The following is a 15412-nucleotide window of genomic DNA, read 5'->3' as shown; positions in this document are numbered from 1 at the left end:
TGCAGTTCCAAAATTATTGAAATTTTGAGAATTGGTTTCATGTAGTGATTAAGACATCAGGCTAGAAACTGGTAGACTGTGATTCTGATCCCGCCTTAGGCACAAAGTCAGCTGAGTGACCTTGGGCTAGTCACTTTCCCTCAGCTCTAGGAAGGATGCAATGGCAAACCACTTCTGAAAAACCTTGCCAAGAAAACAGCAGGGACTTGTCCAAGCAGTCCAAGAATTGGACACGAGAGAGAGAGAGAGAGAGAGAGAGAGAGAGAGAGAGAGAGAGAAAGAAAGAAAGGAAAATAGCTGATCTGCACCATCCAATATTAGCACAGCGAGAAAGATATCAACATATAACATGAGAAACTAAAAAGGAAAAGAGAGAAATCATCTGAGTTGGTAATCTGAGAGTCCTTCCACAGTACAGTATAATGTTTCCTAAATAATCTTACCTATTAGTCAGTAGATACTTGGTGTTATGCAGTTCTCCAGTGCTCACTGCCTACAGCTAAATGATAATTTTAACCTTCAGAAAGGAACAGTGTAGATAACTGGCAAAAAATATAACTGTCTTAAATCAGATAGTCAAGTATTAGCCCTTACAGGAGGTTCAGGGAGTTTTTCTGTGTTTTAGTAAGCAGCAGTACACATCAAGTACAACAATTTAGTCCAAGGTTATGCTTGAATATTTATTAATAGGGGAATGAATATAAGACCAGAGACAGCTACATAAACATATTAAAACACAAACAAAACTTTTGTAGGTGTCAAACATTTTTGAAATATATGATTTATGTATTAAGGCAAACACAGAGCATTTTTAAATAATTCCATCATTTGTAAATGAGTGGGTCATAGGGATGGGGAAAAAACAACAACCTGGGAGGCCTTCTAGTCTAACCCACTGCCAAAGGCAGGAGTCTTTATATTAGCTCTTAACAAATGATTGTCCAATCTTTACTTGAAAATCTTCAGTGATGGAGCACTGACTCCATGAGGCAAGCTGTTCCACTGCTTAATAGTTCTGTGAGGAAATATTTCCAGGTTGGATCTCTCTCTGATAAACTTTCATCCATTGCTTCTTGTGCAACCATTAGGTACTATAGATAATAAAATGATGCCCTCTTTTCTGGCAGACCTTCAAGTATTGGAAGGCTGTTATCATGTCTCCCCTCAGTCTTCTCTTCTAAAGCTAAATATATCTAGCTCCTTTAGACATTCTTTACCAGATTTAGTTGCAATGTATGGCAGTGAAAGCTGGATGATAAAAAAGGCTGAGCGCCGGACTTCTGGTGGCGCCGCGGCGCCGGAGACAGCCTTTTTGGGCTGCCCGCGGCTCAGCTGTGTTGTTTTCACCCGAAACAGTGCTGATCAGCTGTTCGGGTGAATTTGAAGCCCCCTCCTCGGGAGAAGAGGAGGGGGAGAGGCCCCAGGTAGGGGTTGAGTTCTCCGGGGCCGCCTGAGCTTAAAGCTTGGGCGGCTGAAGGATTGAACTCCCCCGTAGCCTGGGTTGCTCCCAGCTGTTCAGCGTCTCCGCTCCGTGATTTCTGGAGCGGAGCCAGGCGTTTGCGACCACCCCTGCCAGAAGGAAAGACCATGGAATAAAAGGAGCAGGCAGAGCGGTACAGGAGGATAAGGTGAAGAGGACTTTTATTTTTGCTCTCTAGCTTAATGGACTTTATAAACTTAAAGTGAAAGTGCGTCACAAGTGAAAGTAAAAAGATGGCGGCTAAACCTCCCCCAAAAACTCTTCGGAGTGCTGGAACTTCTCCGGTGCAACAGACATCATTGCAAGCTTTGCTTCCTCCCGCTGCACTGACATCGAAGGATTTACAAGATGCTCTTGAAAAACATGCCCAGGTAATTTTGGAATCAATGGGTGATAAATTGGCAAAGATGGAGGAGAAATTGGAGGAGAGGATGGAGGAGAAGTTCAGTGCGATGAGGGTAGACATTTTGTCTACAGTGCGTAGTGTGGCTGAATGTGTGCAAGATCTGGATGAAAAAGTGGAGGACTTGACTCAAAAGAATGCCATATTAGAAGCAAAGGTATTGGAGAATGAAGATTTAAGAGACAAAATGGACAGAGAACTGTGTCTAGTTCAATATTACCAGATGCAATATGCTGTTAGACTTAATTGAAGCAGATAAGCATGGAAGATACGTTATGATAGAGTTGCTGTTAGAAGGTAAAAAGACGCTTTTAGTTGGATTATATGCTCCTAATCAACAACAAGCTGATTTTTTTAGTTTACTTCACACAAAGCTTACTCAGTTGGATTATAAATCGTTTATTTTTATGGGGGACTGGAATGGTGTTTTGGATGTACAGATGGATAAGGCTGGTTCTTTTAAACACGTTCCAAGTCATGCTAGACTGCCTAAATCCTTTTTTGAAATGAAGGATGACTTGGAACTGCGAGATATTTGGCGTGAAATACATTTGCATGAAAAGGATTATACTTTTTTTTCTGACAGACATCAATCTTTCTCCAGGATTGATTTTATTTTGCTGACTAATGACTTTTTTTCAAGGATTAAAAAGGTGAAGATATGTGCAAGAACTATTTCTGATCACAGCCCAGTCTGGCTAGAGATTAATAAGGAGAATAGAGATAGGCGCTCGTGGCGCGTAAATGAGAATTTGTTTAGAAATCAGAGAAATGTGGAAGAATGTAAACAGCGGATGAAGGATTTTTTTGAAATTAATATGAACAAAGACACTTCTATGGACATGGTTTGGGATGCTAGCAAGGCCTATATGAGAGGGGTGTTGATATATATGAACAATAAACATAGACGTATTTTGGAAGCCAGGAGGAAAGAATTGGAGAATGAAATTAAGGAAAAAGAAAAGGCTTTGATTTTGAATCCAGCGGATGTGAAGACTAAGGAGGTTATTAAGCTATTAAAAGGACAATTTGATAAATTAATGGCTGACCAAGTGGCAACCAATTTGCGGTTTGCCAGGCACAACACCTTTTGCAATGCTAATAAACCAGGTAGATGGTTAGCTTATAGACTGAGGAAAAAGCAAAGGGCTTCTAATATAGATAAAATTGAGCATAAGGGAAGGGTTGTGTTTCAACAGGATCTTATTAAGGAGGCCTTTCTGGACTTTTATTCTAAATTATATGCTAAGGAGACGATTAATGAAAAAGATATTGTTGTATATTTGGAGAATGCTAGCATCCCGGTTCTTACGCAAGAACAAAAAGAGGGGATTAATCAATTGACAACAGAAGAAGAAATTCTTATAGCAATTAAGGAATTGAAGGTGGACAAAGCGCCAGGCATGGATGGTTTGACTGCGGCTTATTACAAAAATTTACAATTAGAGATGATAAAACCGTTAAAGGAACTGTTCCAGACAATTCAGAGGGGGGGAAAGGTGCCACCGTCTTGGAGAACTGCTTTTATTTCTTTGATTCCGAAGGAAGACCAAGATGCTACTCAAGTTAAAAATTATAGACCGATATCGCTTTTAAATACAGACTACAAGATATTTGCTAAGGTGTTGGCTAATAGATTGATGAGGGTTCTGCAACAGACGATTCATGGGGACCAAACGGGGTTTATTAGTGGTAGGCAAATGAAAAATAATGTGAGGCATATAGTTGATGTGTTAGAGTTTTTGGAAAGGAATAACCAGATCCCTGCGGCGCTAATTTTTTTAGATGCTGAAAAAGCTTTTGATCAATTGAATTGGCAATTTTTGATGAAAGTCTTGGATAAAATGAATTTTGGGGATAATTTTTTGCAACCAATTAGGGCATTATATCAAAAACAAACTGCCCGAATAATAGTTAATAATAGCCTGACAGAAGCATGTAATATTGAGAAGGGCACAAGGCAAGGGTGTTCGTTATCGCCCTTGTTATTTGTACTAACATTGGAGATATTGTTGCTTAAAATACGGAATTCGGAAAAAATTAAGGGTATACAAATTAGAGATCAGGATTATAGATTGAGAGCGTTCGCAGACGATCTGGTTGTTACAGTGACCCAGCCGGAGAACTCTGTTGTGGACCTGATGAAGATAATAATACAATATGGGAAGGTTTCTGGATTTAAAGTCAATACACAAAAAACTAAAATTCTGGCCAAAAATATGACAGCTTCGCAAAAGGCTCTCTTAGAAGGATTAACTGGATTTGAGATTGTTAAAAGGGTTAAATATTTGGGGGTGCTTTTGTCGCCCTCTAATACAAAGTTATATAAAAATAACTATGAAAAATTATGGGGGAAAATTCAAAAAGAAATGGAGAGTTGGGAAAAATTGCAATTGTCTTTGTTGGGGCGAATTGCAGCAGTGAAAATGAATGTCCTGCCTAAATTCTTATTTTTATTTCAAATGATACCGGTTCTTAAGAAAGATTCTAACTTGGAGGAATGGCAGCGCGGTATCAATAAATTTGTATGGGCAGGGAAAAGGCCACGAGTTAAACTAAAGATAATACAGGATACTCGTGAAAGAGGTGGTCTTAAAATGCCTAATTTTAAATTATATTATGAAGCTGCTGCTTTAGCAGGAATAAGTGATTGGATCAATTTGACACAAGAGAGATTATTACATCTTGAGGGCCATGACTTGTTGTTTGGCTGGCATGCATATTTGTTGTATGATAAGAAGGTAGATAATGTCTTTAGAGTGCATATTTTAAGACAGGCATTGTTGAGGGTTTGGAAGAAGTACAGACATAAATTAGGTTGTAAGATACCATTGTGGGCAATCCCAAAACACGCAATAGAAAATATACATGCTGGTTTCAAACACGATGTGACTACGTACAAGGAGATTCTAAGCTTGGAAAGAAATGTCTGGTGTTTGAAACCATATAGTCTCTTGCGAGATGAGAAGATTGTTCAGACTTGGTTTCAATATACTCAGCTACGGGCCAGGTGGAAAGAAGATCAGAAAAATGGTTTTACAATGACTGATGAAAATCTGATGAAGCAAATCAGAAATCAGGGTCCAGCACATATTAAACGGATATATCTTGCCTTGATAGAAATTGACTCAGAAACAGAACTCGTTAAGGATTGTATGATTAAATGGGCCCAAAATATCCAAGAAGTTATTACAATGGACACATGGGAAAGGATTTGGGTGAGGAACGTAAAATTTACACAAGCTCAAAATTTAAGAGAAAATTTTTATAAAATGTTTTACAGATGGCATTTAGATCCTAAAAAGCTGGCAAGTATGTATCCGAACTATCAGCCCAAATGCTGGAGGTGTGGTGAAGAAGATGCAACATATTTTCATATATGGTGGACTTGTAAAAAGGTTAAGGCCTTTTGGATAAAAATTTGGTGGAACATGCAGAAGATTTTCAAGCAAAGGATAAAGTTTTGTCCGCAACTTTTTTTGTTGGGTATAATTACAGATGCTACGGTTGTGGACACTAAGCTGATGTTGAATTTAATTACGGCAGCAAGACTCTTAATAGGCCAATATTGGAAGAAGGAGGAACTGCCGACTGTAGAAGAATGGACTTTAAAGGTTTCTGACCTGGCAGAGATGGCAAAGATCTCGGCTTATTTGAAAGATCACTTGCAAGAACGTTATGTTATGGAGTGGAGAAAATGGATTGAGTATATCCAGAACAAATATGGGACTAAGAAGTTTCATGTAGCATTTGAATAAGTCTTCCTTTTTTTTTTCTCCTCTTTTTTTCTCTTTTCCTTTTTTTTATATATCTTATATTAATAGTGTTTGTAATTACCTTATATGAGCTAGGGAGAGATGGATTTCAGAGTTTATGGTTGTTAGCATATGAATGTCTACGATTGGTTTTTTTTGGTTTTTTATACCTTGTACTTAGCTCTGGGAAGTCGGGGGGGGAGGGGGGGAGGGGTAGGGAGGGAGGGATAGGGGAGGGCTAGGGGGGATTGTTAAAGATAAAATGTATGATAAAACTTTTCAATAAAAAAAAAAAGGCTGAGCGCCAAAGAATTGAGGCCTTTGAACTATGGTGCTGGAGAAGACTCCTGCGAGTCCCTTGGACTGCAAGGCGATCAAACCGGTCAGTCCTAGAGGAAATCAACCCTGACTGCTCTTTAGAAGGCCAGATCCTGAAGCTAAAACTCAAATACTTTGGCCACCTAATGAGAAGGAAGGACTCACTGGAGAAGAGCCTAATGCTGGGAAAGATTGAGGGAAATAGAAGAAGGGGATGACAGAGAATGAGGTGGCTGGATGGAGTCACTGAAGCAGTAGGCGTGAGCTTAAATGGACTCCTGGAGATGGTAGAGGACAGGAAGGCCTGGAGAAACGTCGTCCATAGGGTCGTGATGAGTCGGGACATGACTTTGCAGCTAACAACAACAACAACAACCAGATTTAGTCTCCAGATCCTTTATCATATTTGTAAAACATATATTAGATTTTAATTGTTTGAGGCAAATGTTACAAGTCTTTGGTTGTTACATGGTTGAACACAGTAAATGAATCCGTAGTACTTAAAAGAATTATGCATAACACTACAGCAAGTGGTTGAATGCCAGTAATAAATTAAATTTGTCTTTAGGTTATATTGTGGTTCATCAGCTACCCTCCATAACTACTTACAAAGATGAATACTTTAATGGAGTGTTTTCCTCTTCTAATAGCAAAGGCAGTAAACACATGCTTTGAAAAGATAATTTGTCACTGCATGAGAGGGGAAAAAAGAACCTCTAGAGTAAGCTTTGAGCTAGTAAAGAATATCTTATAAAACGTGTATGTAGGATACTTACCCATGCCAATGAAATTAGAGATGTTAGAATTTCTATTTTGAGGCCCCACAAGTAGAATAGCCTGAAGGCATTCCCTGAACCTCCACTAAAACCTTATCAGGACTTCTTCCCAGGTATGTATAGAGTACGTTTTGAGTTTAAGAACCCGTATGCTGGAGATTTGTTTTATTCTATTTGAATGTATTTTCCTATGCTGTTTATCAATGCATTCCTATTTGTTAATAATGTTTTAAATCACCTTATAATCTATCCAGAATGCCAAGTGGAATAATGTTTTTATGGTCATACATTCAGGTACATGTCCTCCTGAATTAGGCCAAGGCATATCTTAATCTATGACTTTGTTACAGTGGCCAGCAAATGAAGCCGTCTCCATTTCCAACCACTATTCCTGTGACTGGTTCCAGTAGTTCTTGACTTACTCCTTTTATTTAGTGACATTTGAAGTTGCAATGGCACGGGAAAAAGTGACATATGACCATTTTTCACACATGTTGCATCCCTGTCATCACATGATCAAAATTCAGTTATTCGGCAACTGGCTCATAATTTTGACGGTTGCAATGTCCCAAGGTCATGTGATCACCTTTTGTGAGCATCTAACAAAAAAAGTCAATGGGGAACCAAGATTCACTTTCCAACTGTTACTAACTTAATTGGAGTGATTCAGTTAACAACTGTGGCAAGAATGGTCATAAAAGGGGGCAAAACTCACATAACAAATGTCTCATTTAGCAACACAAATTTAGGGCTCCATTGTTGTCGTACGTCACGGACTACCTGTATCTGAAGCATGTTGCCCTGACTGGGAGATCATATTTTGTTTTCAAAACTAATAGCCCCTGCAAACCTGTCTTTCATGAATTTATCTTCTCTAAAGGAATCAAATTTAGTGGTCAACACAACGTCTTCTGATAGTGAAGTTTAGGACTCTATTTTTTAAAAAAGTCAGCTGAGAGAGATAATTAAGGTGTGTAAAATCACAGAAAGTCAGATATTTTTGCTCCCGTATTATATTGGTTATCCACTTTTATACATTTTCTTTTCTACCTTTTTCAAATGTAGTGACCAAGTGTACACTGTTTCAGACACAAAATGTACCATATATAAGGAACTCTTTAGTTACAGATAGCTTACGCCCCATATTAAGTTACTCTAATTGATTTTTTTGCCCAAAATACATTTTATACTTAATTAAATGGACCTGTATTGGTCATTTGGTTGGCCATTAACCCAGAGCTCTTTCTATAATATTCACAAAATCCTGTTTTTAATCACCTTGCATTAACTGGTGTCATCTCCAAATCTAACCTGCTTACTGCTTATCCTGAGTCAAGCTAACTATCAACTGGCTAAGAAGCAGTTTATACATTATACACAGAATTTCAAGGACTCCACTTCCTACTTCTCTCCAGTAAGAAAACTGCCAGTAAATATTTACATTTTTCTTCTAACCAATTAGCAATCCATAAAAGGACTGTCTTTGTCAAGTATTTTGAAAGACCAAGTATACAATATTGAACAGGTCTTCTACATCCACATGTCTATGTGGACACTATCAAGTTTGATGAAATCTGTGCTAAGACAAAAAAAACTTTAAAAAAGCAGCAGCAGAAAATGCAGCGCTATTTTTTAAAAGATTGTCAAGATATTCACTCTTAACCAACTTTGTAAGATTACCTGTATTCTTATAGTAAGAAAATGACTTGCACCACTGGGAAGTATTATAATATGGACTGAGACCAGTCATTACCATAGGGTCATTAACTATTATGAAAGGGTTAGGGTTAATGCCATCAATTTAGTTTGTTACCAACTAAATTTCAGTGAAAAATATCCAAGGATGAGATCCAAACCATCTTCTAAAGGAATCACCACAGGAGAGATTAAGCTGCTGCAGAGTAAGTGTTGGCAGCTTTACTACATAAGATTGGCATGTTCTCTATTAGCAGATTGCAGCTTCCATCTATAGTCAAATGTAGAAATTTATTCTGATTTTATAGGTAAAGAATTAACCTGTACAAATCAGAGACAATTTTGACTGCCAAATGAATTTATTAATATTTGAGGAAGAGATCCATGTCAATCAATGATCTAATACTGCTACTGATGTAAACGTTACTGCCCAAAGTAGAATTTTCTTCAGGATCCAAATAGCAGCCATAGGCGGCAGAAGTGGGGGCAGTACTAATGCAGAGGCAAAGGAATAATTTTGCCTTCTCCCTTCCACTAAAAGTAGAGAAATGCCAATTATGTAACTAACATCACATCAAAGAGTTGGCATTTTGCCTCTCCCAGGATTTTTTTTTGATACATAGCTTACAAACATGTTCAGATAAACCTAGCAATCCAAATAAGATACAAAAAACTAGAAAGAATGTCAAAAAATTTCATTCATCCAATAATTCTAGAAATTTTCATGGTGTCAACAAAACAGTTTTACTGAACAGTGATTACACAGAAAGAATACAAACAAATAAGTGATTTACAACAGTTTAAGGATGAAAAAGTTAAGATATTACACAAAGCAATCAATTCGGGACATTTATAGAGAAGCAAGCATAGAATACTACCAATAGATAAGCAATTGTACATACTCTTAAAGCATCAGCTAAGCTTCATTTGACAACCTAAGAGAAAATAATTGTGAAAAATGTTCTTATTGTTTACACATCTAACAGGAACAAGATCAAGCATGAGCTTTCACTTGCCTTAGGTGGTACAGAGGGGAATAGAAAAGTAGGGAGATATTAAGAGGGGCATTTTCTGTATGTCAGAATCATGTCTTCAACATCAAGGAAGTCTTCCAGCTTAGTATGAAATCACAAAGGCGTCTGGGGAAAGAACCATCAAATGAACTGCTCAGCTCTTCTCTGAGATCTTGCAGAAGAGGCACAGTAGATTTCCCATTTGGATTCAGAATTTTGTCAAAGAATGTATTCCACAAATCACCATGAGCAAACCTAAACAAGAAGAAAAAAGTGCTTTTTTGAGAATATTCTGCATACTGCCACTTCCAGATTCTTCTATAAATTAGCACTTTCTCAGTTGTCCTTGAATGTAGCCATAAAGTTCTCACTTAGATGTAGATGCTTTATTATCAATTTCATAAACCACATTGTGAGACATATGTAGTAGTTAAATATGATGCAATATACAGAAACTTTGAAAGTACTGAAATTATTTGTAGATATTATGCCTTCTACTCATTATGGAAAAATTTTTTAAAAGCTGACACAAGAAGTAATTTATTTCTAAGCATGAACTGAATTGGATCCAGAGCATAAAATTATGAGTTAATATTAATTGTTATGCACGTTAGGATTTCATGATTGCCAAAAAGGTTGTTCATTTCAAAAGTGAAATACAAAATTTCAAATATTACATAAACACATCTCGATCCAGAAACACAGTAAAAGATCTGCAGATCTCATAACAAATAGTCTAATTGTATAAAACTACAATACTGTAACTAGACTTTTAAAAAATCTACTCTTGCCATTTATTGCATTTGTATATTATTTCACTGCATTTGTTTATTCAAAGGGCAAGGCTTTTTTGGGGAAACATTTTTATTACCGTATATACTTGAGTATAAGCCGACTCGAGTATAAGCCGAGACCCCCAATTTCACCCCCAAAAACTGGAAAAAGTTGTTGACTCGAATATAAGCCAATCCGCCGTTCTCCAAGCCTCTGCCGCCAGCAGAGGCTCGATCCGCCATTTTGCAAGCCTGAATACACAGGAATACCCTGTGTGGCCGCGGCTCTCGGGGAAGCCCTGGCTGTCAGCTTCCTCGCTCCACGCTGCCATTCGGGGCCCGCGCGTTCCCCGGGCAAATTGCGGCGCCCAGCAGGCGAGGAAACACGCCCGCTCCAGTCGCCCCCCCTTCCCTCAGGAGACGCGAAGCAAGTGACCGCCCGGAGCTTACCGAGGACTTGCTTCGGTGCTTCCAGGATCGCGCGCACCTCTCCCAAGCCGCCGCCGTCCGGAGACCTGCCGAAGTTTGGGGAGGTTTGGGGAGGTGCGCGCGCACCTCCCCAAACCTCCCCAAACTTCGCCGGGTCTCCGTTCCTCCGCGCCCTGCCTGCCTGCTTCTTTCCACAGCGGAAAGAAGCAGGCAGGCAGGGCGCGGAGGAACGGACACCTGCCGACGTTTGGGGAGGTTTGGGCGCCTCCCCAAACGTCGCCGGGTCTCCGTTCCTCCGCGCCCTGCCTGCCTGCTTCTTTCCACAGCGGAAAGAAGCAGGCAGGCAGGGCGCAGAGGAACGGAGACCCGGCGACGTTTGGGGAGGTTTGGGGAGGCGCCCAAACCTCCCCAAACGTCGGCAGGTCTGCGCGGAGGAACGGAGACCTGGGGAGGTTTGGGGAGGTGCCCAAACCTCCCCAAACGTCGGCAGGAGGAACGGAGACCTGCCGACGTTTGGGGAGGTTTGGGGAGGCGCCCAAACCTCCCCAAACGTCGGCAGGAGGAACGGAGACCTGCCGACGTTTGGGGAGGTTTGGGGAGGCGCCCAAACCTCCCCAAACGTCGGCAGGTCTGCGCGGAGGAACAGAGACCTGGGGAGGTTTGGGGAGGTGCCCAAACCTCCCCAAACGTCGGCAGGAGGAACGGAGACCTGCCGACGTTTGGGGAGGTTTGGGGAGGCGCCCAAACCTCCCCAAACGTCGGCAGGTCTGCGCGGAGGAACGGAGACCTGGGGAGGTTTGGGGAGGTGCCCAAACCTCCCCAAACGTCGGCAGGAGGAACGGAGACCTGCCGACGTTTGGGGAGGTTTGGGGAGGCGCCCAAACCTCCCCAAACATCGGCAGGTCTCCGTTCCTCCGCGCCCTGCCTGCCTGCTTCTTTCCGCTGCGGAAAGAAGCAGGCAGGCAGGGCGCGGAGGAACGGAGACCTGCCGACGTTTGGGGAGGTTTGGGGAGGTGCGCGCGCACCTCCCCAAACCTCCCCAAACTTCGGCAGGTCTCGGACGGCGGTGGCTTGGGAGAGGTGCGCGCGATCCCGGAAGCACCAAAGCCTCGGCCGCGCACAAGTCCTCGGTAAGTTTTTTTGTTGACTGGAGTATAAGCCGAAGTGGAATTTTTCAGCCCAAAAAGTGGGCTGAAAAATTCGGCTTATACTCAAGTATATACGGTAGTTTTATAAAATTAAAAAGGAAGGTAGGGAAATGGGGATTTGGGATAGGGTAGAGGAAAGGTTAAGGGTAGGGGTTGGGTTTTCCCCCAATAACATTCAATATTTGGCAAACAGCATGTTGTCTGGGTAAATATATATAAATAAAGATAATAAACCTAACAATAACATTGATAGATATCACAAAGGGCAAGTTTTGATACAGATAAACAGCTCCAAGAATGAACACTGATGCAGCGCACCTTCCTAAAATGAACCATTTCCCCCCCCTAAAATGAAGATTGTGTACTGCATTTTGTTTCTATTGACTAGTTTTGGAAAGGGGCAGGGGGTGAGTAATACAAAATCACAATTGTGCACACATTAAACACTGCCACAAAAAGACCATGTTGCGTGTCTGTGCCTGCTGAAAGAAAGAGCAACTCTCTTCTATTGGTCAGCATGGAGATACAAGTCATATTTTTTTTATTAGTTTTCAGTTATTTTCTGCAAACAGGCTGCTAATAGGGAATTGAATCCCTTACTTTGTAATAATATGCAGAATACAGAAATCAAGTGGATTAGAGGAAGGATAAAAAAACAACCTATTTCTTTCTCACCAAGCTGTTCTTTGCTTCCCAAAATTCTTGATCTAAACTATCAAATAAACCTGGATGACTGAGAATCTCCATAGATATCAAATAGATTGTTAACCTCAAGAGGCAGGAGGACAAATTATAATCAGCAAAACTATTTCTCAATTTAAATGGAGTTGGGATTTGAATTTCCCCACCACCAGGTCAAAAAAACCCTCTGGCACCTGAAGGGCCAGAATGATTCACATTGAAAGAAAAAGCACCGTAACTGAAACTGTAAACTCACATGTAATGTAATGCAATGCAAATAAGTTTATTTAGGGAACTAATGTGCATAGACAGAGAAGAGAGCATTATTGGGAACACTTTAAATTTATCTAGCTGAAAACCTTCCATCTGTGCAATATAAGCATCAATTTAGGGACAGGAATAAGGAGTTCCTGCACACATGGTGTTGTGATTCAGGGTCAGCCTGTGGGTTCGGCAGTTGGGTCGGACGACTCAGAGGAGGAGGGGGGTGTTGAAGACCTTGCTGAGGGGGCTGAAGATCTTGCTGATGAGAGCCCTCAGCCAGGCCCCTCCCACGTGGTCACCACGGAGACCCAGCTGTGTGAGCCTGACAGCGTGGATGAAGATGACCCACAGCTGGCCCTGTTCAAGGACGCCCGACGCAGGAGGCAGTCAATTAGGAGTAAACAGAGGAAGGCAATGGGGCTCCTCGGAAGGAGGCAGAGAGAAGCCACGCCCTGAACTCTATATAAGGGGAATGTGTGGGAGGGCTGGTTTGCTGAAGGCAACCGCTTGGATGGTTCCTGTTTCTTAAAGCTCCTGTTTCTTGGTTCGTGTCTTGTTTGTTTTTGTAGCTATAAATTTGGCAGGCGTAATTCCAGCCTCTTGCCGTTTGTAAAGGGGTTGTCCCTGCCTTTTCTGCAGGGCCGGTAGCAGGCTGGTACAGAACACATGGAAATATTTCAGTAGATATTCTGAACAGTCTGATCACCACAAACATACTGCTTAGATCTGCTTGAAAACTCTTCATATGCATTTCATTAGTGCAGGTTCGCGTCCCACCAGGCTCAAGGTTGACTCAGCCTTCCAACCTTCCGAGGTAGGTAAAATGAGGACCCAGATTGTTGGGGGCAATAAGCTGACTTTGTAATAATGCCGCTTGGGGGGGGGGCAAAAGCCCTAATAAGCAGGCATATACATAGAATGAAGGCTATTGCTAAGCACATTTGATTTGTGCTTAGATTGTAAGCCGCACTGAGTCTTCGGAGAAGGGCGGGATATAAATGGGATGAAAATAAAATAAAAATTATCCAGTTCAATGAAGCTGTTGATGCACATTCATCTAGTTAAAGCACACCCCTAAAAGGAAATGCTATAAAAAAGGCAACATTATTTTTAAAAAAATACCAACAGATTATCTATATTAAAACTGGGTAACTTAATTTATCAAATATGAGTTATCATGATGACTTATAGCTCTAAGAAAGAAACCTGTAGGAAATAAGAATTTATACATTCCCTTGATTGCATAAGTGATAAAAATAAGTACTCTAAAATAAAATTAATGGCAAATTATATAATTGGACAATTTAACGCTACAGATCAAAAAGAGTTCAGTAGGATAGCTCTTGGTACATCTCATTGTGACTTAAATCAACCAAGAAAAAGCTAATACAGGCACCCCAAATTTCATGCAACTATTCTGAATCCCAACATGTGATAAAAAAAGTGAGTAGAATTCAGACCAATTGTAATGATTCAGTGATTCAATCAATCAATCAATATATACCTTGTCTGTACTCTGGAGAACTGATGATAAAATACTTACATTATTCTGTGAAATGTCTTAGGTAACAGCAAATTCCTCAAAACTAATCTGGCCAGCTTTACAATTAAACTTAAACTTTAAACTTTATTAATTAAAATAATTAAAGTTTAATTAAATTTAAACTTAGATTCTGCCGGCTAAAATCCAATGATTTCCATTCCCACGAGTTCTCCTATTTATCCACCATGAACCTCAAGATCAAATCTGTTTGTAATGCCCTTTTCTAAACCATCTGAACTGTTTTTCTTGCACTACATCTCCCTCATCCAACTGTTATGTTCGGGTCTGTCTCCGGAGATCAAGTCTCCTGGAAAGGTACATATTCACACTCATCATTCTCAAGGTTAAGAGCCTCAGCAGGATGTTTGTAAGTGGGAAAAGAGGTTGCCTCAAATTACAGTTGTCACAGATGTCATTAAACAATGGCCCATATATTACAGGTAGCCCTACTTCCCATATACACAAACTGCTATATTTCTAAAAATGTAGATCTACTTAGTTTGTAAAATATTTATCTTAGTATTTTTCTCCTCTATCCTCTTTTATCAAATTAACAGAATGTTTGTGAAAGTTTTTAAAAAGTTTTTCTCTCGGTTATAAATAAAATTATACTAAATGTCAACAGAAATATGTTACACATATGTTGGTAACTTCTCTAAAAATGAATCAATTGTTCTTCTACATTCTCACACATTGAGTTACCTATTAACTAGCCATAAGCTTTCATCTGAGATTTTCATCTCATTAAACTACCTAAGGTATTAACTAGCTCTAAGTTTCTTGAATGTCCTAGGCATTCATTATTCCCCAGTTAAAGCCATACTGTGTGGATCAAGTCACTGATTAGATATAAAGGGGTGGGGGGGGGGAATTCTGCTGAATTGGTAAGAGATCTGGCCTAAGCAGTGCATGGAAGGAAAGATAATATAATTTAAGAAAAGCAGTTGGAAATACAGTAGAAAGAGACTACTGTAGGACAGTAGCCACTAATCTACAGCTAAACTTGGAAACAGCACCGAATATTAATTACTTATATTAACAAAGATCAAGTTACCTAAGAATAAGTAATACTCTATATTGTAAAATGCTGAATTCTGATTTTATATCGTTTAATGCATGTGCTCAAGAAAGAAG

General features: G+C 40.1%; 1 protein-coding gene across 1 annotated transcript in view; it reads right to left on the bottom strand.

Annotated features, from left to right (window-relative positions):
- Positions 1–9160: 9160 nt before the first annotated feature.
- Positions 9161–15412, bottom strand: part of BUB1B (BUB1 mitotic checkpoint serine/threonine kinase B) — a gene marked incomplete at its 5' end in the record, with an annotated part of 34211 nt that continues 27959 nt past the window's right edge. The window contains one exon of the mRNA XM_081324875.1: positions 9161–9695. Coding sequence (XP_081181001.1) covers positions 9512–9695 — 184 coding nt within the window. The 3' untranslated portion in view covers positions 9161–9511. The remainder of the gene's footprint in view (positions 9696–15412) is intronic.

The sequence above is a fragment of the Vipera berus genome, assembly GCF_964194415.1.
Source record: "Vipera berus genome assembly, chromosome: 1".
In the NCBI taxonomy this organism is placed as follows: domain Eukaryota; kingdom Metazoa; phylum Chordata; class Lepidosauria; order Squamata; family Viperidae; genus Vipera; species Vipera berus.
Note: the sequence above shows the minus strand (reverse complement) of the source record. Positions and strands in the feature narration are given on the sequence as shown.